Source organism: Syngnathus scovelli, chromosome 19 (assembly GCF_024217435.2).
Source record: "Syngnathus scovelli strain Florida chromosome 19, RoL_Ssco_1.2, whole genome shotgun sequence".
Classification (NCBI taxonomy): Eukaryota; Metazoa; Chordata; class Actinopteri; order Syngnathiformes; family Syngnathidae; genus Syngnathus; species Syngnathus scovelli.
This window is the reverse complement of record NC_090865.1, coordinates 2,448,312-2,471,804: the sequence shown is the minus strand read 5'-3', so window position 1 is coordinate 2,471,804 and position 23,493 is coordinate 2,448,312. Positions and strand designations below refer to the sequence as shown.

General features: G+C 42.9%; 2 protein-coding genes and 1 long non-coding RNA gene across 9 annotated transcripts; 1 reads left to right on the top strand and 2 right to left on the bottom strand.

The window, feature by feature from the left end:
• Nucleotides 1-593: 593 nt before the first annotated feature.
• On the bottom strand, nucleotides 594-3,344 carry LOC125987006 (uncharacterized). The gene is made up of 4 exons (XR_007487843.2): nucleotides 3,124-3,344; nucleotides 2,329-2,928; nucleotides 2,001-2,098; nucleotides 594-670 (listed from the first exon to the last, which is right to left on the bottom strand). It is a non-coding gene; the product is annotated as an uncharacterized lncRNA (long non-coding RNA).
• On the top strand, nucleotides 2,520-10,038 carry tbc1d5 (TBC1 domain family, member 5). 7 transcript variants are annotated; one of them, XM_049750993.1, is made up of 21 exons: nucleotides 2,520-2,622; nucleotides 3,152-3,203; nucleotides 3,344-3,452; nucleotides 3,550-3,639; nucleotides 4,251-4,325; nucleotides 4,467-4,534; nucleotides 4,615-4,717; nucleotides 5,061-5,149; nucleotides 5,275-5,325; nucleotides 5,418-5,487; nucleotides 5,554-5,726; nucleotides 5,799-5,941; nucleotides 6,048-6,154; nucleotides 6,327-6,412; nucleotides 6,901-7,187; nucleotides 7,243-7,293; nucleotides 7,439-7,635; nucleotides 7,702-7,801; nucleotides 7,879-7,958; nucleotides 8,031-8,297; nucleotides 8,681-10,038. In XM_049750993.1, the coding sequence occupies exons 1-21, from the start codon at nucleotides 2,523-2,525 to the stop codon at nucleotides 8,954-8,956; spliced, it is 2,574 nt and encodes an 857-aa protein (XP_049606950.1). In that variant the 5' UTR covers nucleotides 2,520-2,522; the 3' UTR covers nucleotides 8,957-10,038. The 7 variants fall into 7 exon arrangements, with proteins under 7 accessions (XP_049606950.1, XP_049606953.1, XP_049606951.1 ...); XM_049750996.1 differs by having other exon boundaries at nucleotides 3,149-3,203; nucleotides 6,901-7,181; nucleotides 7,255-7,293; XM_049750994.1 differs by having other exon boundaries at nucleotides 3,149-3,203; nucleotides 6,901-7,181.
• Nucleotides 10,039-10,106: 68 nt separating this feature from the next.
• On the bottom strand, nucleotides 10,107-22,641 carry LOC125986989 (inactive phospholipase C-like protein 2). Its single transcript, XM_049750984.2, has 12 exons — nucleotides 21,797-22,641; nucleotides 16,862-16,963; nucleotides 16,651-16,800; nucleotides 16,398-16,558; nucleotides 15,841-16,291; nucleotides 14,559-15,776; nucleotides 14,210-14,459; nucleotides 13,866-14,152; nucleotides 13,591-13,794; nucleotides 12,498-12,573; nucleotides 11,208-11,317; nucleotides 10,107-11,134 (listed from the first exon to the last, which is right to left on the bottom strand). The coding sequence occupies exons 1-12, from the start codon at nucleotides 22,115-22,117 to the stop codon at nucleotides 10,970-10,972; spliced, it is 3,495 nt and encodes a 1,164-aa protein (XP_049606941.1). The 5' UTR covers nucleotides 22,118-22,641; the 3' UTR covers nucleotides 10,107-10,969.
• Between the last annotated feature and the right edge of the window lie 852 nt (nucleotides 22,642-23,493).

The window sequence follows — 23,493 nt, the reverse complement described above, 5'->3', positions numbered from 1 at the left end:
TTATGCAATTCGGTCATGCCAACGCAGTTGCGAATTTGTTACTCCAAGTCTCTCTGCTGCAACACAATAATCGGGATCAGCAGCTAGCTTTGTAGAAACCTTTTTTTTTTTTTTTTGATCATTTAAATCAGGTGTGTTGCAGCAGGCCTAAAATTTGTGCAAGTGGTATCTGCACGCCGGCAAACAAAAATGGAATGCAAATTCAATACAATATATTGAATAGAGATGAATTGCCTGTAGCATTGAATTATTCTGCCTGTCACTATACATCAGTGGCATATACAGATGAACAAAGAGCCATTATTGTATTTAACTAATCTTTAGACCAATTACAAAAAATCTGATAATTTCCTATGGGTTGACTGATGTGAAAAATACAATTTCAGTGTGTTTGACACCTGTGGGTTAGTCTGACCTACTTTGGCCATTGTTGTGGGTGACTAATGATAGAATATATGATTCCTGGGCAACTAAAAATGTCAACTTTGATGCTAAATGAGTGATGTATGTGTTCCTGTTCCTCTCTATGTGCTTCTTCAGTTGCTTATTTTGTAATTGAATCAGTTTGGATTGAGAAAGTTTGTGATTCTTACCAGGCTTAAGGCCAGGCACTTGTTCCTGGTTGCTTTTGGAGCATGTGACCGGCCGAGAGCTCCTGCATGCACGGGCTCTAAGGAAAGAGAAGCATGTGAGTTTGTTTAGCTGGGCTGTCTGCCATGCTTCTGTTTGCTCCCTGATAATATTCACATTAAAGGGAAGAAAAAAATCATCAGTTTATTTTAAAATGTTCAGAATCAGATGAGTTTATTTGATGATTTTTTCTGAAACGAGGCCTAAAGATTTTTGTCTGCAGAAATTCTGCTGGCCCTTCAGCGAAACATTCAGTAGTGTTGATTGATATGGCACCTTTGAGGTCCAAGGAGCTCAGAACAAGCGTTCCCTTGTGCTTTATCATGTAATCGAAACTGAATACTGTGTCTGTTTTGTGGGCTGCCTACTTGTAATTTTTTTTTTAAAGCCACTTGGAAGAAGGAGTGCTTTTGAATTTGCAATGTACTGAAGTGAAACCCCTGAACCATCAGCTGATTTGCCTGTTTCCGAACATTCTCATGACGCTAAAGATTGTAATGCCGCGGCTGTAATCAAGCAGAAACACAAGGTTAGAGTTGCTCTCAAGTCGAGAGGGATTTATGGCAACCATCAAAGTTGGTCGAGGGTTGTGAATGTTCATCTAGCTGTGATTCTGCAATTTCAATTATTTAGAAATGTCTAGCTGCAGCAGCTGCAGGTATAAAAGCATGTAAATCAATGCCTTCAGGAAAAAAACAGAAGTTGATTTCTTAGAATCCTTACTCCGGCTGCCAAGAAGCAAGTTCTATCAAGCAAGTAATTTCCTCAGAACACAAGTTCAAAAATGATTCTTATTTTTGGAAGGATGGGTGTGGCCTGTGTGAGGCCTGTAGGGACTCATGTCGTGTCAGAATAACTTTTTGAGATTTTATTTTTGGCACGAGTGCTGGATTTTTGTAAAGGGCAAAATATGAGTTTACAATGCAACGACTTCCCAGCGTTTGAAGATGTGTCCAAAGAAAGCACACAGGCACATACATTATGCATACAATGATTTCTATTTTGTGGAGCTGATTTATGTCGCGGCGTTCCCATTCACATGGTTAATAGGTTTAAGAGATTCCTTTGTCGTCTTATTTCCACAATTAATAAATGGAAAGTGGAGGCCCGCTATTCTGTCGGCCGCTGTATTAAACTAGCCGTTTTCATAAATGCGCAATAATCCCAAACCGGATAAAGACTGGAGGCAGAATTGGTTAACCTAGATTGCCTTTGTTTTCTGAGAAAGTTCTCTGAGCTACTAAGACGAGTTTGTTTTTTTTCTCCCTCGCTTTTGGGATTAGAATTCATTACGTAGCTCTTTCGGTATCATTGTGTGATATCATAGTTGAAAACGAATATGATTGTTTTTCCGATTGGTTTGAACTCACCTTTTTAGGATCATAATAGAATCAGCAAACCGTTCGTGGGCCATGTTGACAAAACTGCAAAAACGTCCCTTATCGTTGTGTCATCTTCCAATAAAGCTCTGCAAGATATTAGCACATAACAAACCGTAAAATAAGAGACGCGGCAGTAATTAAAATGTATTTGCTTCTGGCCTCGCCTTACAGTTAAAATTCTAATTAAAGTCTCCGTGGTTAAAAAAAAAAAGTCAATTGAGAGTATAATTATTTGTTTTCTTTAGTCATAATCTAAGGAATGACATAAATGTCTAAAATGAAGTGTTCTCTTTAATTCGCTCAAATTAAACTCCACCATTGATTGTTTTTCCCCGTGCAGACGTGTCCTCTTCTTCTGAGTCTTGGCTGAGGGGACTTCTGAAACTGTGATTGTAAGTAGAGCAACTTTTAACAGATTATCCAGTGAATATTAGAATTTCATACTTGGAATAAATTTGCTCGGTCTACTAGCCTGTGTGATTTTGGCGTGTCTTATCACAGATCGGGGTCATGCAGCACCCCAACTTCGAGACCTGCCACCCGCTCCAGGCAGACGAGCTGCAGGAGACGGGTTTCGACCCGCTCAACAATACCAACAAGAACCGCAGCAGTAGGTCATCTCTTAGTGATCACAATAAAACTTTTTTTAAATGTGCCCTTTTTTCTCCTAGCATTTTAAACGACGCTTACCACTTTTCTTCTTCAAGTTGAATATTTGTACTGACTGTTTTGTATGAGTCACATAAGTGACTTGTGCCATCCAGGGGCTGTTTTGTGTGTGTGGGGGGGTGGCACTAAATTGTAGGGGCTGGCATGTTGCGGCACTGATGAATATTCATACTGAGTGTCCCCGTGGAATGATCTACTCTTGTAATTAATGTTGATAGACAGCTTCCAGACTTGAGTGCGTGTTCACCTGCAGGCCAAATTAGACATATTACCGTCATTAAAGACAAATAAGAATACTGCTCTGAATCATCACGTTGCCTCGAGTGTATTTTAAGTTACAGGATGTAGAAACTGTGGAAAGTCAAGTTTGCGTTTATGGAAGTTTTCTGCTTTTATCGCTATAAAAACATGATGGATCTTTATTTTTATTACCTTTACCTACCCTCTTGTGGGTGTGTTTGTCTCAGCAGGAGGCTCTCTTGACAGCACCACTCAGTCACAGTCAACCTTCCCCTCGTACAGGTGAGCATTTGCAGTGTTTACTTGTGTGGGCGCATCATAAACTCCGGGCCCGGCCTCTTGGTTTTTACTGCCGCTTGCCACTTTAGATGAATAATAGGTGGAGATCTTCATAAATATCTCGCCCCGCCTTCCCTGTGCAGGAAAGAATGGGACGACTTATTCCTCAACAGTAATTACCTGGCAAGGATCCGGCAGGCAGGCATCAGCGGTAGATTGAGGAGCAGCCGTTTTCGAAGCGTATGCTGGAAGGTGACTGACTGCCAAATGGATCCAGATTTTTTAATAGAGCTGTAAAAGTGCAAAATTACTGTATGCATTTGCTGCATCCTGTACTGGTTCTCTACAGCTGTATCTGGAGGCTCTTCCAGAAGATAAGAGTCAGTGGATCAACAAGACCAAGGAGCTTCGGGGCCAGTATGAGAAGATTAAAGAAACAGTGAGAGCTTTGTTGACATTTCAGATAAAAACTACCATGGGCTATTCTGAACCAGAATGACGTATGTAAATGTCAAACGTTTTATGATTTCATTAATTTGAGAAAGTTGTAAAAATTTAATACGATAGGTAGATGGTTGCTTCACCTAACTTGGGATAAAAAGAAAAACGGCTAACAAGTAGACAATTTATGCTAGCTATTAATGGCTTTAGCTAGCTAGCAAAAGCTATAACGTTAGGACCTGTAACTTATAAGTTTTTAATACAAAACGGTACAAACATAAAAAAACTAACCCATAAAACACAAGACCCATAAAACATAATATCTCCTCACCTCGATGTTTTGTGTTTTGTCCACAAAATGAAAAATAAGAAGGATGTCAGGAAACTGTTTGATGTCAACGGCATGTAACAGCGCCCTCTAGCGTGCCTGTATAATGTGGTCTAATAATTACTGTGCCATATAATCGATCAAATATTATACAAATTTGAATACTAAAACTATTTTATGCTGTGTTAGTTCCTTCTATAACAGACATTAGCTCATTTCCCAACATCACATAAATCATTTAAAAAATATATTTATTTGTTTATTTTTTTTTTTGCATACAGCACATCACCAATCCTCGCAAGGCTGCCGGCCAGCAGGATTTAGTGGTCAATAACCCGTTGTCCCAAGATGAGGAGGTGAGTAAAACACATCACTAGTTCATCAATAAATATTTTTTTGTGTGTATGTGACTCCATTTATGCCATTAGGCTTGTGCTTCTTAAAAGTCCATCACCATTTTCCCTGAATTCTGAGTCCTATTTGTTATTCCTGCCCAGAGCCCGTGGAACAAGTTCTTCCAGGATAAAGAGCTGAAGGGGATGATAAAACAAGACGTATTGAGAACGTATGTAGCCATCCAATTCCAGTTGACTTGACGGCTGTTCCAATCTCATTCACTTTGTTGTATTTCTTTTAATTCTCAAGGTTTCCCGAGATACGATACTTCCAAGATGAAGATGTGCGGACCAAGCTGACTGACATTCTCTTCTGCTATGCCAGAGAAAATGAACAATTACTTTATAAGCAGGTACGGGCTTTGTAACACTTCCGCTGACACACTAGGCTTTTGAAAAAAGCGAATTGCGTTCCTGAAAACTTTCCACATGTGTCCGAACAAAAAGTAACCGAGTGGCTTTGTGATGGAGTCATTAACGTTGTCTGCAACAAGCGCCAGGAACTGGCATCTTACTTGCAAAACGGAAGTGACACATGGCCAGGCAGCCGCTAACAATATCTAAATTAAACCTGTCGTTATGGATTACAAAGCTCGTGCGTCACTATTAAAAGAAGACTGAACACAAATGAAGCCTATTTTCTCTCCCGCCTGGCCCCTTAAACACCTCCACGCTATCCTGTCCGTCCGTCCGCAGGGGATGCATGAACTGCTGGCTCCCATCGTGTTCGTGCTTCACTGCGACCATCAAGCCTTCCAACACGCCAGTGAGACGGCAAGCGCCAGGTCACTCGCTGGTTTCTGTCGACCTTTGACCTGTTTGAAGCTTTATTGTCTTAAGGATTTCATTGATATTCTTGTTACATGTGGATTGTCGATTTTGGTTACATCGGTATCTCTTGTCTTCGCAGCGACGAGATGAAATGCGTGTTGGATCCATTGTACCTCGAGCATGATGCCTAGTGAGTCTGAATAGGCGTGGGAATTATTATTTTCAAAATTATCAACCGTTTTGATCCTTTGTCTCATACTTTTTTTTCCCTCCCCCCTTCAGTGCACTTTTCTCTCTACTGATGGAAACGGCAGAGCCGTGGTTCTCCTGCTATGAGAGAGAAGTGAGGCGGGTGAGTTTCATATTCACCATTTTGTAATCTGGCTCATTCTATACTAATCTGACTTTATACCTCCAGGGTAAAGAGGAAATGCTTACCAGCATCCCTTTTGCCCGGCCTCAGGACTCTGGGCCATCTGTTGCCATAGTTACCAAAGTCAACCGCATCCAGGATCTGCTGGTGAAGAAGCACGACGTGGAGCTCCACATGCATCTCAACCGGCTGGAAATCGCTCCACAGATTTACGGAATGTCAGTTCTTTCACTTCTATCTTGTTTTTTTTGTACACAAACACAAATTGTGACTTTTTTGTGACCCTTCAGCCGCTGGGTGCGTTTGCTGTTCGGTCGTGAATTTCCACTTCAGGACCTGCTGGTGGTTTGGGACGCTTTGTTTGCCGACAGCATCACCCTGGACCTTGTCGATTACGTCTTTGTTGCCATGCTGCTCTACATCCGAGATGCTAGTAAGCTCCACTCAAAACCAAAAGCTAGCTTGTATAGTGAAATCATTTTTATTGTTATTTTATTTTTATTTTTTTAATCTTAGCTATTTTATCTTCTGCGTTTCAGTGATTGCGAGCAACTTCCAGACTTGCCTCGGCCTCCTCATGCATTACCCTCCGATCGGAGACATCAACTCCCTGCTCCAGAAAGCTCTCTTCCTCCGAGATCCCAGAGTAAGTCATGCTCAAGCGTGTGTGATGATTAAAAATTGATTTCACATTTCTCCGCAAGGTTGTCATTCATACATATTGGCCAATTTCACAAAAAAAATTCCCGGCAAGATTTGGATTAAGCGCTTTCACTCCACTAAATGTTTCTCTCTCTCTCTCACACTGCTTGTTGAAGAACCATCCCCGACCTGTCAACTACCAGTTCCAGCAGAACCTGGATTACTACAAAACAAGGGGCGCCGACCTGATGAATAAAACACGGTAAATTGAAACTCATTAACAGAATAAATATTAGAGACAACTAGACAAACAAAAACTCGCATGCTTTGAGCAGTGAGTATATAAAGCAGAAATGTTTACTTTATTCACTAAGTATCTGGATACAGAACAAATTGACCTTTTAAAAATGATTATGAAAACATTGGAATCGGTTTAATAGTTGGAGGCCAATCGATTGTCTTTGGCGAGCATACAGAAGGTTGACCTTTAGAACTGAATAAACACAAAACAAGCTTTATAAAGCAACACGCTTTCTTTTATTTAAGCTTCTTTTTTTTTTTTTTTAAGATTGAAGGTCCAAGCTAATCTGATTGTTTGATGTTTTCATCACAATTCACTTATTGACTTTGCAGAATTTGTTTTAACAGTAAAGCGTTGGTTCTTACCACTTGGTGTAAACACTCAATAAGTATTTTCTAAAATTATGGCATTTATTCCATACTTGATCTTAACTTGACCTTCTTCTCAAGTTCCAGCACTAAAGCAGCCCCCCTGAACATCAACAAAGTGTCCAGCAGTCTGCTCAACTTCGGCAGGAAGCTCATCGCGCCGGCCATCTCGACAGGCACCGGCGCCGCGTCGCCCATCAACAGCGACGTGCGTCCCACCTCCCCCACCTCCACCTCGGCACCCGCTTTGCCGCACCCTCTCGCCGAGCCTCCCACGACCCAGGCGACGCCTCAGACCCAAGGCCACGCCCAATCGCAGCACTACCGCCTGTTGAAGTCCGAGAGCATGCCCGTCTATCTCGGTAAAGGTACGCAACAGAAGCTAATTAGCTTACGCACACTAGCTTGACTATCGAATGTTAGATGCGGTTTCAGGTGGAGCTTCTCAGGTCCCAACGCAGACCGACACCCAAGGTAAAGCATGACCACTTGTGTCTGCATGCTAAAGAATTTGTCTGTCTCATGCTTGGTTATGACCAGCAGAGGGAGATGACAGACAGCTTCAGTAGGTGGGCTTGTTGTTTCTTCTCAACTCATGACTGTTCATCTTCCCTCTCAGGCCAAGGCTCCTCTCCCAGCATTGAAAACCTCGCCGCAAGGCCACGTCAGTCGTCATCCTCGCCGCCCTTGCCGCTCTCCAGAGGCGGAAGCGACTTGAGCGCCTCATCGCCGCCCCTCCCGGCCGCCAAGAAAGAGTCGTTTTTCCAGATCACTCGCTCGCGTTCCCACAGCAAGAGCATGTCCAGGAAGGAGACGGTGAGACGCTCTCAAGGTCTGCTGTTTATCTTTTTATATTTTATTTATTTATTTTATGGGTGGCAGGAGGAGGATTTGGAGGCCCAGGTTTCGTTCTTGCAGGGACAGATAAACGACTTGGAGGCCATGAGTAAATATTGTGCTAAGATGATGAACAGCCACATCTGTAAGTTCAAAGAATCCACAAAAACTGTTTGCTTCAGAAAAAAAAAAAAAAAAATTCTCTTTGGCATTTCTCCTCAGGTAATATTCAGGAAGTGATTTTGCAAGAACATTTGCAAAAAGAAGACGAGGTTCTTGTTTCACTGGCTGGGCTCAAACAGGTGAGATGATAAAGTGCGACACACCCCAAGCGACCGTATTTTTTAAGATCTTCTTACCTCACTTCCTGTCAGATTAAAGACATCCTCAAAGGGGCGCTGCGCTTCAACCAGAGCCAGTTAGAAGCCGGGGAGAACGAGGAGATCAACATTGCAGACAACCACTACACCTCAGCAGGGGAAACCGTTTTCGGCGCGCTCGGCCCGCACCGCGGAAATCGACAACTGCAAGTTGCCGGGCCAAGGCGAGGCCCCAACGGAGACGGAGGGAGCAAGATGGCGGACGACAAGGAGCAGCAGCAGCAGGAGGAGGAGGAGGAGCAAATGATGACGCCTCACGAGGTTCATTGGCGATGACACTACAGAATGAATGATGTGTATTAAATTCAATGTGTGGAATAATTCAGATTTGTCTCACTGTTTGACATCGTCTCATTGTCCTCAACTTCTAGAGGCGGGTCCATCTCAAAAAGTCGCTTAAATTGAGGAATTCAATTTCCAACTAAACACAAAAAGTTCATATTTCAAATCCCCAAAAAAAGGATTTGTAATTGCCTATATATGTCACAAGATGGAGGCAAAGAAGTCCCGGTCAAAATTAAACCTTGTGCAATGTCAATTTTTTTTGCATCGTCATCCACCCCAAGCCTGACATTCTTTTTTTTAATTTCCATTTCAGCTGAGTTCGCTAAAATAAAAATTGCAGACCGTCCTCTCCTGTACAGGTGCAGTCTTCCATGGGCTCGGAAGCTAAGAACTGGGAAGACTACATCCTCATCTCCCAGGAAGGCGAGGGCGCCGACGGAGGCAGGGCCGCATCGGCGCTCACCCCTCCCATCAGGCGAGGCCGCGGCTTGGTACGCATGGAACCCGAAGGAGCCGCCGGGAATATTAACGACCCCCTGACGGGAGTCGGCGCCTCGGGCTCCTCCAGCCCGGACGAAGGCTCCACCACCAGCAAGGACTCGGACTTCACCATCGTCAACCCAAGTGATTTTTGAACAAGTAAACCACTCCCGCCTCTACTTCCTCTTTTACTGTATCTCCTTTGTGAGGTTGCCATAATGGACTTGGAGAGAGGGAGGGGGCTTTTTGAGAAGCTGCTAGCCTTTTTAAAGTTGCACTTGTAGACTGCGACATGGAGCGGCAGCCTTTGCCCATATTATCTTTTCAGAACTTTCTAAACCCATGCAGTGGTACCTTGACTTCACTAACCTTGGCGTAATTTTTTTTTTGTAATTTTTTTTTAATAAGAAAAACTTGCCATGTGCAATATTAAATAAAAACAATTTTATAACACAATAGATTCCAAAGAAATTCCCTTAATTACACAAATTTTTCACTTTTTTTTTTTTTGCACTTTCCTCACCTTCAGCTTTCTTTTTAGCACGCTAAAGCATTTCTTGACTATCACTTGTGTTTTTGGGACCCATAGTTAGAAAAAAGAAAGGCACAAATAATGCAAACACAGCACTGTAGGGCTCGGCTGCTACTAGCTTTTTTTTTTTTTTTTAATAAACACTAACACAACTCAAAAGCAACATGTAAATTGTGCATCTTGTAAGTCAAGGTACCACTGAAGTCTCCCACCTGTCCATGCCAAATAATGACTGTATGTAGTTAAGCTGCAATTTATCTCACAGAGGACTCCGTCTGTCCGTCCTCTTGAGTGATGAGCCTGATTCGTAATGTCTTCTGTTCGTTACCATCAACCCACGTTATGTCTTTGTGTCCCTTCAGAGGACATTTACGCCTCTGTTAAGAATGAGGGATGACGGCCTCCTTGTCAAGGACATTGTACGCCTCTATCCCCCTCTCAAAAAAAAAAAACAGTGCCTCTTAACAGAACAAAATCCCACTGTGATTTTAATCTTTTTTTTTTTTCCCATGCTTAAAAACCATCGGTTTCTACTGATTTATTGAAATGATGGGATGTCTTTTTGATTTTAATGTGAAGCTTTTACTGATGTGAACTATTTGTGGTGGAAACCAAAGCAGTTCACACAACCACCTCCCTCCCATCCTCCCCCAACTGCCCACTCAGCATTACTCACTACAAATAAAAAGTCCTTCTTCTTCTTGACTGGCATTTCCAATTATAATCTTAAAAATAGTCGAAATGCGTACGTAATATATTTGAAAAACAACGTGTTCTTTTTAAAACTATTTTATTTACATCTCCATTTGTGAAGAAGGTTCTCGTGGACTGGAGCTGCACAATGACTGCACAGATGGACCTGGAATGTTTACACTTATGTAAAATACTCTTTTTGACAGCAGAAGGAAAGAAAAACATCATATTAAAATACTGTACACTATTTTGCAGGCAAAGGCAACAGTAGACAGGAGGCAGATGTTTTCACGTGACGCACTGATGGGTTCAGGTTGTGCATTTTAGATAAAAAAAAAAAAAAAAAAAATCAATTTTCCAAACAGCTTATCTTCACTATATTTGTGCAAATTTGTAAATTAAAATTTTTGTCAATAATTCTTCCCAGTTTAAGCTTATCGTCAACCTAAACAAAGAGAATTAACACGTTCTATATTTTAACATTACATGGAGTTAAAAAAAAAAAAAGAAGAAAAAATTACATTCTATTTAAGTCACTAAGTAAGGACTATAAGGTGCTATTTTCCAGAAAAAATATTACAAAGACTTGGGTATTTTTGCAAAGCTGGAACGGATTAATGGCATTTGCATTCATTTCAATAGGGAAAGATGATTTAAGTTTCTGTGAAGTCAATTTAAGTTATTTAACAAATTTAAAGGAACAAAAGGCTTAGTCACACAATTGATAATATCGCTAAAATCCATTGGGTGTATTTTGTGTGCTTATTTCTCACTTTAAAAACAGATTGCGCAACAGAAAAGTTCTAAAATTGTGTTTTCACAACCAAGATGGACAGACGTCACAATATCAAACATTAAATGGAGTATTCCTTGGCAGCGAGCGGCAAGTGTAGTGTAGTTGACGGACGACCCATGATGACCCATGACCCTAACCCGTCACTAACTAACTCAAGGTGGGACTGTCATGCTGGCTTTTCCGTGATTGCGAGCGCACTCTAGTAACTCCTCGACCATCCCTGGCGAGGTTCCCCGTCAGGGCTGCGTCGTGCACCTGCTCCATGTTCTCCTGAACTTCATCCTTGGCATGCGTGAGAAGATCAGCTTGACCCTGACAGATGAGTCAAATGTGAGCGAACCGACCCAACGGCTCAAATGCGGATTGTCGTTTTAACGTTTCTGACCTTAAGGATGGTGATGTTCCAGGTGAAGCTCTCCACAGCTCGACCCACCTTCCGCCCTTTCAAGCCCTCCTTTGCCGCCAGGCTTTGTAGCTCCTCGTGGAACGTCATGGCTGCAAAAAGCCAAATGAAAGGTTAGTACTTTGATAAAATCATCCCGAATTACATCCGAGTGATTTACCGAGAGCAGCGTTTCCCAACCTTTAGTGGCATTTTTATCTACGATAAAACCACATGTAATATAAAAGTATCGCTTTGGCGCAGATCTTGTATTGCAGGTCAAGCTGAACCTAATAAAAATAAAAATGAATCGAAACTAGTGACCGCTGTTTTGTATGTGTGCTCTGAATTGTTCTGTGCATCTGGTTTCCTCTGGCCGCCCCGGGCCACCGTCCCACAGTTGCCATGGAAACAGTGAAGTGGGTTAACGTGGGGCGCACATTAAACCGTGAAGCGTCAACACAAGTCCAAATGTTACACGTGTGTGTCCGCCGCCCCCCTCACACACACACACATTGACGAATAAACATCTTGGAGTATAATTTCCCCATTCTGCACACACACACAAAAGTTGCCTGAAACTTAACGTCAGCGTTGCTAGGCAACACAAAGCCATGTAATGTATACACATGAGCACCATAGCAACTGTTTATATCATTGAACTAATCAACTGTTTATTTCTGAAATACAGTATCTGACTCCCCCCTTTTGTGAAGTTGGTTTTTATCTCTGCTTTCTTGCAGCTCCCAGACATCCCGTGGCTCCCTCCCAGTGACCGTCGCCATGGGATTCCCTGATTGGCATCTTTACTGCATGTACTTTGTGACCTCAAGCTCTGCAGATTCTCACACGGCAGGCAAGTACATACAAGTGCTGCCGATTGATCAAAAATGTATTTTATAATATACATATGCTATATGGGTGACAGGTCAAATAAATGCTTGTGTCACATGATTATGAAAAGGGAACCAAAGGAGAGGTGGGGAAATATTTACAAGCTCTACATTCATCTCTCTCAAAGTGTTCTTTATTCAAACCGGCATGTGAATCCCACTGGCCCATAACAAATATATCTTTTTTTTTTTTTTTTTACTCTTAAACTCATGATATGCTGTTTAATGGCCCTAGGCTGACAAGTGTGGAGTCAAAATGCTGAAGTCGACAAAAATGTGATGGGAAGAAAATACGATACAGGAAAAAAAAAATATCAGGATGCACTGTAGAGTGACGGTAAAGATTTGTTTCCAAATACATTCGACAGGTAGATCATTATTATTATTTATTTCCACTCACCCGTCTTCTTTATATTCAGAATCCTTTCATGGATTCCATCAGCGAGCTCAAACACAGCTTTGCTAGCTTGGACCATCTGCATCGACAAACATATAGTATCGACCACAAATCAAACATTAAGAACAAATTAATGCAGTCGTAAAGCTTTCGTGGTAATTAAAATAATGAACATGCCAGATTAGAGTCATGCTTCTATATTGTGGAGGAATCCTTGGAGACCAATAGAAGCACTCACTTAGAGTAATGACCACAGTGCACAGTAATAACATTACTTGCCTCCGGCTGATTAATGTTTGTCTTGGGTTTGCAAAGACTGAAGGGATGTGACCCCGCTGTTTAACAAACTAATGATCAACATTCACACACACGCACGTAAATGCAACATACCGGTTAAGCCGGCGCAGGGAAAATCGATTTAGCCAAACGTATGCAAATGAGATTCAGAATCTTTTTCAACTCTGATGAAAAGCGGCTTCAAATACGACTCGCTTATACCAACGCAAACAAGTGTAATTAAATTAGGTCGACGCACCAAAGCCTTCATTATAACTTGATAAGATTATATCAAGACGTTTTTTTTTTTTTTATCCTCTTCTAGCGCGGCCGTAAATCGGTGTAATATTCAGCAAAATGGCGGAGTCGAAGTGCACATCTGCGTCGAGTCGCCTTTATGTGGGTCAGCCACAGTTGAAACAAGCCCGCAGGGGAAAAGGAGGAAAAGGGCAGCGACTGTGAATAACTGGATGAATTAAAAAGCAAAATGACGATCCATTTATGTATTTTCTATAGTCATCTTTAGGTCAAAGGTGAGGCGGAGCTTATTCTACATGGTGGGCGGGGCCATTTGATTCAGATGGAGATCTTCTAGTTTGTTTTTGGGGCAAAATATGTGCTCAAAAAGGAAGCTGTCGACACAAGGGGTGTTCATTGTTGTGTGAAGCAGACAGGAAGATGGGCGGTGGCGCTTTTGGTGATCTTTGTGGCTTTTGTTTAGCGTTTCCTTCCTTTCCATGTACTTCAGAGATCTGGAGGAGGTGGGGGTAGTGGGGGAAAACAATATGCATATTTACTGTCAGCTCTTTTCCTTCCTCACCAAGTCATATGTGGAGACAACACGGCGAAGGACATCAGGCAGGGGTCCCTGAGGCTCCAGGGTGGGGTAGTGCTTCTGAAGGTCAAAGAGTAGTAAAGGCGTTCCATCGGGACCTCTCACTCTGGAGCCCAGAGCGAGGATGCACTGCATGAGGTTGGACACGGCCGGCACCCCGCATAGCTCCCTGAACATAGCCACAGAATTCTGTTTGGAAATAGAAATGGTAAATTTGTATGAGAAGCGAATGGAAAGGGAAAATATACAGGAGGACTCACCTGCATGTTCTCCCTCAAGTCCGTGGCCTCTCTCAACAGAGGGGCAGCCATTTTGAAGACATCGTCAACGGAACGGATTTCTAAGTCCCTTAGAGCCGTGTAGTCGCGTCTCCTGCGGGCTTTCCGCACGGACAGGCCCCTTTTGTGAGGCTTGCCCCCTCCTCTACGATTGGTGAGGGCCACGTGGACAAAGAGGTTGGAGTGAGGAAGATCTTCCCCGGTGAGAGACTGAAGCGGCACGTGACGGTATCCCGGTTGGAGACACTCCAGCGGGATGGTGTACTGACCTGTGGAAGAAGATTCGGGTCGGTCAATCGGAAACAACTCAATTTTACTTAACCGACCTATGAACTCATCCCCGATGAAGTCGTCATCCAGCACCACAAAGCGAACCATGGCGAGCTCCGGTAGATTGATCTGGAACTCGAAGCTCTCGTCGAAAACCGGGTTATCGCAGTTCTGGGTGACGGTCCTGGTGCGGTGCTCCGCGCAGTCGGCCGGGATGCCGTGGATCTCCACGATGACGTAAGGGTCCACCACATCCCCTTTGGCCACAGAACCTCTCGGCTTTGGAAGGTTCTGTCCGCTGATGACCTGGGAAGGGTCAGCACATGGGCTGTTTTCAGAACATAATCATGAGTATTGGATGAGCTAGTAAGAATTCTGTGGTGAGCTTGTGGTCTTCCCTCACACCTTGACATGGAGAAGCTGAGGCAACACCCCAGGCACCGTGTCTCTGGTATCTGCGCAGAAATAAGATACCTCCTGCCGCATGATGGCAGGCCGTAGAACGTAACCGCAATTTCCGTTCTGCCGAAACCAGGCTGCGTTGAGATCCATCATCAATCCAGCTGTCTGGAAATTCATCGAAACAATCTGACAACCGCATTTCCACATGTCCTGAGGGTTCATGTTGCTGGAATCAATGCGGACTGGACTCGGGTAAACCCGTGAGAGGAAACGTTTGTTATGGTTGACAAAGTCACCGGGGCTCTCGCCGGCGAGACGACTGGCCTGGATCTCGTTAAAGGAGCACAATTGCCAAGGTTTTTGGCTTTGGGTCGATGTCGGGAAGTCGACAAAGTGGACCGACTCGCAAAGAGTGACCAAGTCTGAAAGCTCTTTCAGCAGGAGGACTTTTTTGTGAGGAACATGAGGAGGGTTACACCGGTTGGCCGCTGTTGAGTGGATACTTCTTTTTTCTTTTGGACTATCTTCGATCGCTGCCCCGCCGTTGATCATTACCTTCATATTTGGACACATTTCAGCTCCTTCATCTTCTTCACTGACTTCACCATCCTCTGCTTCCCAACCGGGCTTCAGCTTCTTCCCTTTCAGCAAGATCCGATGCATTAAGGCTTGCGGCGAGGGAAGGTATGACCCGCTCACGTCTGGGGAATGCATCAAGAGTTGATCCCCGAGTATTTCCACCAGATGTTGCATCATCACTTTCTGCTGTCCAAGCGAGCAGTGGTTCTCCAGACACACAATCAAGGGATACTCGGATGTAACAAAAGCAAAACGTCCGATTGCTTCCAACACGCTACGCAGAGCGAGAGGACGGCAAAGGGTATGTCCGGTACACACCACCGGTTCTTCATCGGGACCATCCCACACGTCCACCTCCACGCATCGGCAGCCCATCTTAAGCGCCCGGATGTAGCCGGAAACATCTGACGGTCCTTTATATTGGTCCTCGATGAGGTAGGTGTTGTGAGAGGAGTTGATGAAATAGTGAGACAAAGGCTGGGACATGTCCTGACACACATTGTCATGCTCTCTATCAAAGAGATGGCACTCAGGTGACATCAGGTAGTTGTTGAAGCCATCCATGGACAGATAGCCCTCCTGCCGGCCCTCATCTGAAGGCTCGTGGGACTGGATGAGACTCAAGCTGTCTTCTTCTGACACCTGAGTGAGAACAGACAGAGTTAAAGATGGGATTGTGCTCCAGTGTGTGGATTCATTTACCGACCTGGGTGACGCCTTGCTCGGCCTCGAGGAACCTCGTTAAGTCTTTGGTGTCTAGGAATTCTTTGTTGCTGGAGAACTGTACCAAGAGAAAGTAAATCTCTGGACGTGTGCAAAAGTCATGAAAGACCTCGATGAACTCCTGCTGGGTGACCCTCGCCTCGGGCGTGGATTGGATTCTGTCTTTAGCTTCTGAGCCATTATTAAGAGACAGACGCTCAGTCCGACGCCTCTGAAGCTCTTTAAACCTGTGCTCCACTTTTCCATTGCTCAACCCCGGATTCAGCATCTGTATGAGTTTGACGGCGGACTGCAAGCAAATATTTTGCTCGATGTCCGTCTGACTATCCAAATCAGCAGCAGAGGAGAAAAGCTGCTCCAACCAACCAAGACGAAGGCTGTGCTGTCTGCTGGCAAGCATGTCTAAGGCATTTTTCCCGTACTGTTTCAGATACCTGGAGTGTCACAAAAAAAATCATTCATTAAAATAAAATAAAAATAAGAATAAAAATAAATAAAACAATTAAAATATAATAACTGACCAAATTCAGTCTCTTTTACCTTAAGCCTGTCACCCAAATATTAGCCACTTCTGTAGAGTTGGCCACGAGGTCCAGGCTCTCATAGAGCTCTCCATAAATGATGGAGAAGGCGCAGTCTTCCGAAATCTGCTCATAAACGCCACTGGTGCGGAATATTTCCGTGTTACGACCTGTCCGCACCTAAAATACGAGACACGCCCACGTCACGGTAAAAACAAAGCCATCCTTGTGATTGGGTGGTTGTAAACATCGATGAAGTCATTTTGACTGACCTCTCGGATGGAAGCCAGAGAGATCCTGGCTTTGTCCGAATCCTTCTTGGAGGGCTCCCAGCACAGAGCCTGCAGGCCCGCGTCGAGCAGATAGTAACGTTGATACACGCGAGAGTTGGGCCGCACCTTTTTCAAATCGCTCCCCTCCACCTAAACACAAAACATATCATGACATGTCCAGTTACGCAAGAGGTCACGGCCGCGAACCCACCATTGAGTGGATGCAGTCGGACACGCTCCTGATCTTCTTCTCTGATAGGCTGCTGCTAAAGGACACGGTCTTCTTTCTCTCTCGACCCGCCCGGGAGCCATCCTGAAGGGAGAGCTTGATTGAGATAAAGAGCAGAGGAACTACCACGAAAAATAGATTGAAGGGGATTGACATTAACGCAATGAGTGTAGTCTTTGCATAAGCGTGACAAAATACTTTTCCGGGAGATGTCCGAGGATTAAAATCTTATATAATGGTACATAAACACAGATTATTTAGCCTACACACAATCTGTTGTTTTCATATCATGCTTAAAAGCCTTTGTTTGCCCTTGCTCTTCAACATGACACCATTAATCATACCCGACTAAACCAAAGCAAGCGGGCTGCGGCGTTCTGACGCTGTTATAATATCCCAGCTCAGTTCATCCGTGTGAGACGCTGAACACACCCCAGGGGAGTGCGTCGAATAAAAAACGAATATAGGTGGATGACTCCATTCAATTTAGTGACCCTGATCAAATCTAATCAAACATTTTTGGAGATCATCTATGGAAGGATACAAAACGTAATGCAATTGTTAATTCAATTAAAGGTAAATTGAGTAAAGATGCAAACACCCACACAATCCTTATTCATGTCTAGTGGACGATAAACACATCTAATCTTTAAGATTAGTTTGATTCTATTTTTGGGTCATAGAAGAAGTCATTCATGTGCAGCGTGTGAAAAAAGGGGAACATAATTCACAGAAAATGAACGATTTTCCTCGGGAGCCAGCCGTCTAAGCGTCACAAATCCTCCAGGAATCGCCTCATTAAGGACACAGGAGTGCTCGGAATGGTGATAGCTTTTTTCCCCCCTTATAGCTATTTTGTGATGACACAGGGAGGCGGCCATCTAAAAATACGCGTCATGCCTTTGGGTGTGCGATACTTGCACAGAGAGAGAGAAAAAAAGTACTCGTTTTATTTGACGCTTCCTGTTTTTCACTTTATTTCATCAGAAGTACATTTTAAGCCAATTGAACCAATGGCTCGGCCTTGCTTTTGCAAAGCCGAGCTGATGCATCAATCTGTGTATTTTTACGAGTATGCCAGGGCTGATCAAAAAAAAAAAAAATCATAAAAACACTTTTGATTCACTCCCACAAAAGATCCAGTGTCCACTTTTCCCATCCTTTCATCAACACAGATCCAATTATCGGACACGTACAGGTCGCTCACCTTCCATGGCCCACAATTAATTATGCTCCAAAAGTAAATGAACCAACTCGTAGCTACAGACTGAAATGCAAATGAACTCTTTCAACATATAAGAACAAAAGATTTTTTCAATGGATCAGAGGAGCAAGGTACAAGCCTGATCCTCTTTGATTATGTCCAGCGGCTGATTCACGGGACAAAGGTCTTGGAGGTCCGATTCTCACAAAAGGCTGCAGCTTGTGGTGGTCGCATTAATGAGAAGCTGTGAGTGATGTGACCGTACAGAAATAAAATGAAAAAAAAAAAAATCAGATGCACCCTTCTATAAGAATCGTAATATAAAAGCAAATCAATCACGAATACTTATAGATGGCTATTTTCATTTCCTGAGATGTACCACAGATTGCTGCTAATACCGTCGTCCGATTGTCATTGTAATGAGATTACTTCTCATCCCAGAATGATTCGGTGTGGACGGACCGAGTGGCACATTGTTAGTGAGGATGGAGTTGAATGAGGAATGGCTACGACTGAACGGATTACGTCCAGTGATCAGTCACACCAGACAACGGAAGAAAAACAGAGTGATTACATGCCGGAGGAAGGAATAGAAAACTTTTTCTTTTTTTTGGGGTGGGGGGGGTTGTTAGACAATAATGTAGACGATGACACTTGTAATTGCTTATTGTCTGTAAGCCCCTGCGTGACCTCGAGTGCTCATTAGTCGGTTGACAGGCATTACAGGATGACACATTGCACATCATTAGTCTGGAGGCTTACACTGATGCAGCATACTTTAGCATTAATAATTTCACAACCAAATATTACTTGGAATTAATTGTCCATCACGACTCCAATCTAAGCTGCAAACTTAAAAAAATCACACTATCTTAAATTAAACTAAGTAATCATAATAATAAATCGATTTTCAACATATATACCATAAAAAACATAAGTATTAATGTTTTTCCTTCAATTCAATGGACATTATGCTGCTCCTTCTATTGTACCCACCTTGGCCACCGGAGGGCAGTATAAACCAACGTAGAAAGCACTATCTTAAAATTAAAGCCATATTTCCTGCTTAAAATTGCAATCTCTATATTAACCTCTTCTTTCTTGCCATACTCAAACGACATAAAAATACAAATCTCACGTGAACGTTCCGTGTTTGACCCGGAGATTACGTGGGGGCTTTACAGCACTTGTGAAATTGAACAGTCAATCAGTTGATTGGAAAATAAGCAGTGGTTGAAGCGCTTTCTGGTGAAGTGTGTCACGACTCTGCAGGGTCTGTCTAGCCACAGAGGTAAGGAAGTACTTGTGGTCATTCTGGGTGTACAAATAATGCCCGATTGAAAATGTGGTTAGCGTTCTCACAGTAACTGAGCGACTGTGGTGCCGTTAAAAAAACTTTCACACACTATCTTGAGGTGTTTTACCAAAAGTCAAAACCACAGAAGCCAAGTAAATGAGAAATAACATCACGTACTAGAAGCCATCAAGGTGAAAATAGTTTCTTCATGTGAGTATGCACGATTTGAAGTAGAAGAAATCAAAAGTTGAGTTAATTGCTTTGACTGGGTAAAAGTGTCAGAACTAACTAGTCTTTGCAAAGGGAGGATGTTTGATTGCATATGCTTTGAGCAAGGCCTGTGCTGCGCAGGCTCATGCTTATGCATGCTAACACGGTTTAAAGCACGCTAAGGATGCTGATCCAAACTGCTGGCTGCGTATCCTCCACATCTCAATGTGCATACTGATGAAGCCGACTCACACAAATGCCCAAACTAAGATTGATGACATTTTGAGAAATATTTTTTTTTTGCAAAGATAGAGAATCAATAGCGCTCTATAAACATCTGCTGAATATTAATATTTAGCCAGGAGGTGACTTTTTTTTTTTGGGGGGGGGTATCAATCATCCTTTCAACTATGTGCTTATTTATCTTGTGTGGATTTGACTGAATCCCAGTTGTAGATTGTGGATTTGGCACCTGGGCCTTCACTGGAGACTTACCCTACTTAAAAAGTCAAAATCAAATCTTTCCAATATGTTCTACGCGCCACCACTACTCTAAACCCGCCATTTTGATTCAAAACAGCAAGTTTGTATCTAATTTAAGGGGCGGCTATTTTGCTATTTAATGTCGACTAAAAATGACATCACAGTTGCTTAGGTAACGGCGATCAGGGTAGTCATCTGCTCCATTTTAGCATCCCCATGGGAGGGGCCCCAGATCCTTTTTTTTTTTTTAGTGACAGTTAAGTGTCATCACTGAACAGCAACGTTGCATCATGAACAAAGTGAGGAAATTGGCCAACTGTCCAGTTTGCACTCACAAACAAAAAGTGCAGAATTGTATTTGATGAGAAACTCAAACTACCCCGACATGTTATTAGAAATACAGCGACTTGCGGGTAGATTGATTACATCACAAGCTACAACAATAACATGAGCCACAATAGTTCAACCGACACAATCAGGTGGATTCCGCGGTTTGCTGGTTGCCATGGCGATGCTGGCCGCTAAATTACTTCTGGTTGAAATGAGAATTGTGTTTGAAATTTGCCGAGCCCCCTCAAGGAACGCAACTTCGATCACATCCGTTGTATTATGGATGATTTGCAGTTATAGCATAATAAACAATTTTTTTTTTCTGATGCCTAAAAATACAAAACAAACCCAAAAAGTAGATTTTTTTTTAGTATTTCAAATTCTAGTTATTTACAGGACAGTAAAAAAATAATTCTGTTTGGAAATTTTCCAAAATAGTAAAACGACGACTTAAACAAGCACTTGAAAGATCTCGTTTTTATGACAAGTGGCTTAATGGCTCATTTCAATCCCAAACAAACGTCACACTGCTGAAAATAAACATAATCGTTGGTGAAGTCAATAGCCGTGTCTAAGCAGGCGGTCGCTTTGGAGACCAACAGCGAGTCAAAATCAATACGGAACCAAAAGTAGGTGAGGACAACGTCAGGGGAGAAGCCTTATCGATTAGGTGTGCTATAACCAGCACCGGAATTAAAATATTGTTGGCTCCAAACCAAGCACAGCTCCTTAAAGGACATTTGGGCATCAACAATCGGAATCGGAGACAAACAGAACATGGGAGTCGCCGTCGATATGAGGCCAGAGATGACTTCACACTGCAGCAGGTGGTTCAGTTCCTTCACCTCCTCTTTAGTCCGTGGAGTGCTGAGTGACGTCGCCTGGTGTTATCTTGCCACCGGAACACAACATGGCATATCGAAGGCCAATAGAACACATTGTGCTACTTAATGTACACCGTGTACACAATATATGACATCATCGGCAACTTCCTCTGCAGCTGGCGTGGTCAAATAACGTGAGGAGGAGGAAGAAGAACACAGAAGCTGTTGCTCAACAGTTAGGTACGTGCCCTCGAGAGTTCTATAACGACGATCATTTTGTTTGACATTGTTACATAATTGTTAATTGGGTTAGAGTAATTTAGTCAGATTGTGTTTGTGACCTCATAAGGGTCAAAGGTGAGCTGGAGGTAGCATCTTTCACGATTAGGATTTTGGAGCCACAAGTTAAAATAATAATAAACATAAGCGGACACTGTCAAGTGACTATTTGCGTGTCATGTCAACTTTTAATCTCATATTAATATCTTTTTTTTCTATTTCCAATTTGTTGTACCAACCTCAAAAGCTTCTGTTGCATTTCAAACCAAGCTTGAGAGAACCTGGCCTACCTTAATGAGACTGCTGCGTCGCGGTATGGTATTAGTGGCCGACTCCAAGCCCTCCCACGTCGGGGAGTCACAGCCGGACCCCCTATGGAGCGTCCTTGCCGGGTCTGTGGGGTTGCAGCTGCCGTTAGATACCGGCTCTGCTCCTCTGCGCGTCTCGGGGCTCCCTGCGGCTGCAGCATCAGCAGGAACAGCAGCGGCAGAGGCGCAAGCAGCAACCGGTGCACCGACGCGCTTGCTTTGCCCGAATTCAGCCATGGCGACAGGTATGTTGGCTTCACAGGTTCCTCTGCGAGGAGACATGCACACAGGCTGCACATGCATGGGAACGTGTCATAGTGGAAGGAAGGCAGTCAGATATTGCAAGCGCAGGAAACTTCTCTCTCTCTCTCTCTCTCGCTCTCTCTCTCTCTCTCACCCTAGCTGCCCGTCTTAACGCCTCCCCCCTTCAAGCACGCGGAGTGGGCATGGCACAACCTTAAAAAAAAAAAAGGAGTAAATTGGATGAGAGCAGGAATAGACACACCTCGCAGACATGCAATGCCAATTCTCATCACAATAAATATGTGACCTGTAATTGTCCTCAAAATCACAATAAATAAATATTAAGTACATCAAAAGTAATAAATCCACCATTTGTCTTATATAAATGTATAAACATCCGCTCCTCTGAAGTTTTAAGTTGCCACTTGTTTATTCAAAAGAAGCTTCAGGCAATTGTTTTCATGCTGTTTAAACAGCACTTTAATATTTAAAAGGTATTTTTAAATGCATGAGATCAACAAAATGTCTTCATATTCAGCAAATGCATTGGCAGAGTGGCCTGCCTGCAAAATCTCATGCAATGTTCTTGGGTTTATCATGGCCACAGCTTTTACTGGAACATTCTGGGGAAATTATTATGATGCATTGCTTGTGGATGGATGCCAAAGCAGTCCCCTCAAGGGTGAACGCCAGACAAAATAAAATGAAAGTTTCCTTTTTTTTTTTTTACTTCCTGACTGAAACTTTGTATCTACCTTGTCATATTTTGATCCTCATTGTCTGACAACAATGTGCAGCATTTCATCTTGTGTTCACAAACGACAGTGCATTTATGAGAACCCCCAATAAAAGTCATCACCAGCAAAAATAAATGTTACCCTTGTCTTTTGTCTTTGTTTACAATACTTTTATAGTCTATAATGTGAGGAAGAAGCTGATGCAATTGCTTTACTGAGAAGGGAAAACATGTGGCCTGCACCACAAAGGAGCTCTACTCAATAACAGCGCCATAGGAGCACCACCAACTCCTTAACATGATGTTTCAAACGTCCTTTTCAAGAATTTGCTGAATATGTTCTAAAAGTATTAAAAGCACCTATGCAAAAGACGCGGCAACCGCACTCTTAATGCTTTGTATAGGTTTTGATTATAAATTCTACTACTGTATATTTTTATTAAATCATGTTTTGACCATTGTTGAATATGATTTGACGGTAGAGAAAATAAAAATTGATTGCGCTCTCCAGTGAGTGTTGGAAGGTTGGAAAAAGTAGCTTGCTGCCATCTAGCGTTTAAAATTGGTAAGCAAGAATATTCAATTTTCGAATTTTATCCCCAAATAACTCTTCAGTTTTAAGATATATAAAAAATAAAAACTTTATAGTAAGTTAGTGTCGTAGGGATTTAGAGAATAAATCTGATTTCTGATTGGTTGT

Coding starts and splice junctions, on each gene's coding strand:
- tbc1d5 (XM_049750992.1), top strand. CDS start 2,523: ATGCAGCACCCCAACTTCGAGACCTGCCACCCGCTCCAGGCAGACGAG. Junction 3,204..3,343: donor TCAACCTTCCCCTCGTACAG/GTGAGCATTTGC, acceptor TTCCCTGTGCAG/GAAAGAATGGGACGACTTAT. Junction 5,488..5,553: donor ATGAGAGAGAAGTGAGGCGG/GTGAGTTTCATA, acceptor TTATACCTCCAG/GGTAAAGAGGAAATGCTTAC.
- LOC125986989 (XM_049750984.2), bottom strand. CDS start 22,117: ATGCATGTGCAGCCTGTGTGCATGTCTCCTCGCAGAGGAACCTGTGAA. Junction 16,559..16,650: donor CTCTGGCTTCCATCCGAGAG/GTCAGTCAAAAT, acceptor CTCGTATTTTAG/GTGCGGACAGGTCGTAACAC. Junction 11,318..12,497: donor TCTGAATATAAAGAAGACGG/GTGAGTGGAAAT, acceptor GGCTTTTTGCAG/CCATGACGTTCCACGAGGAG.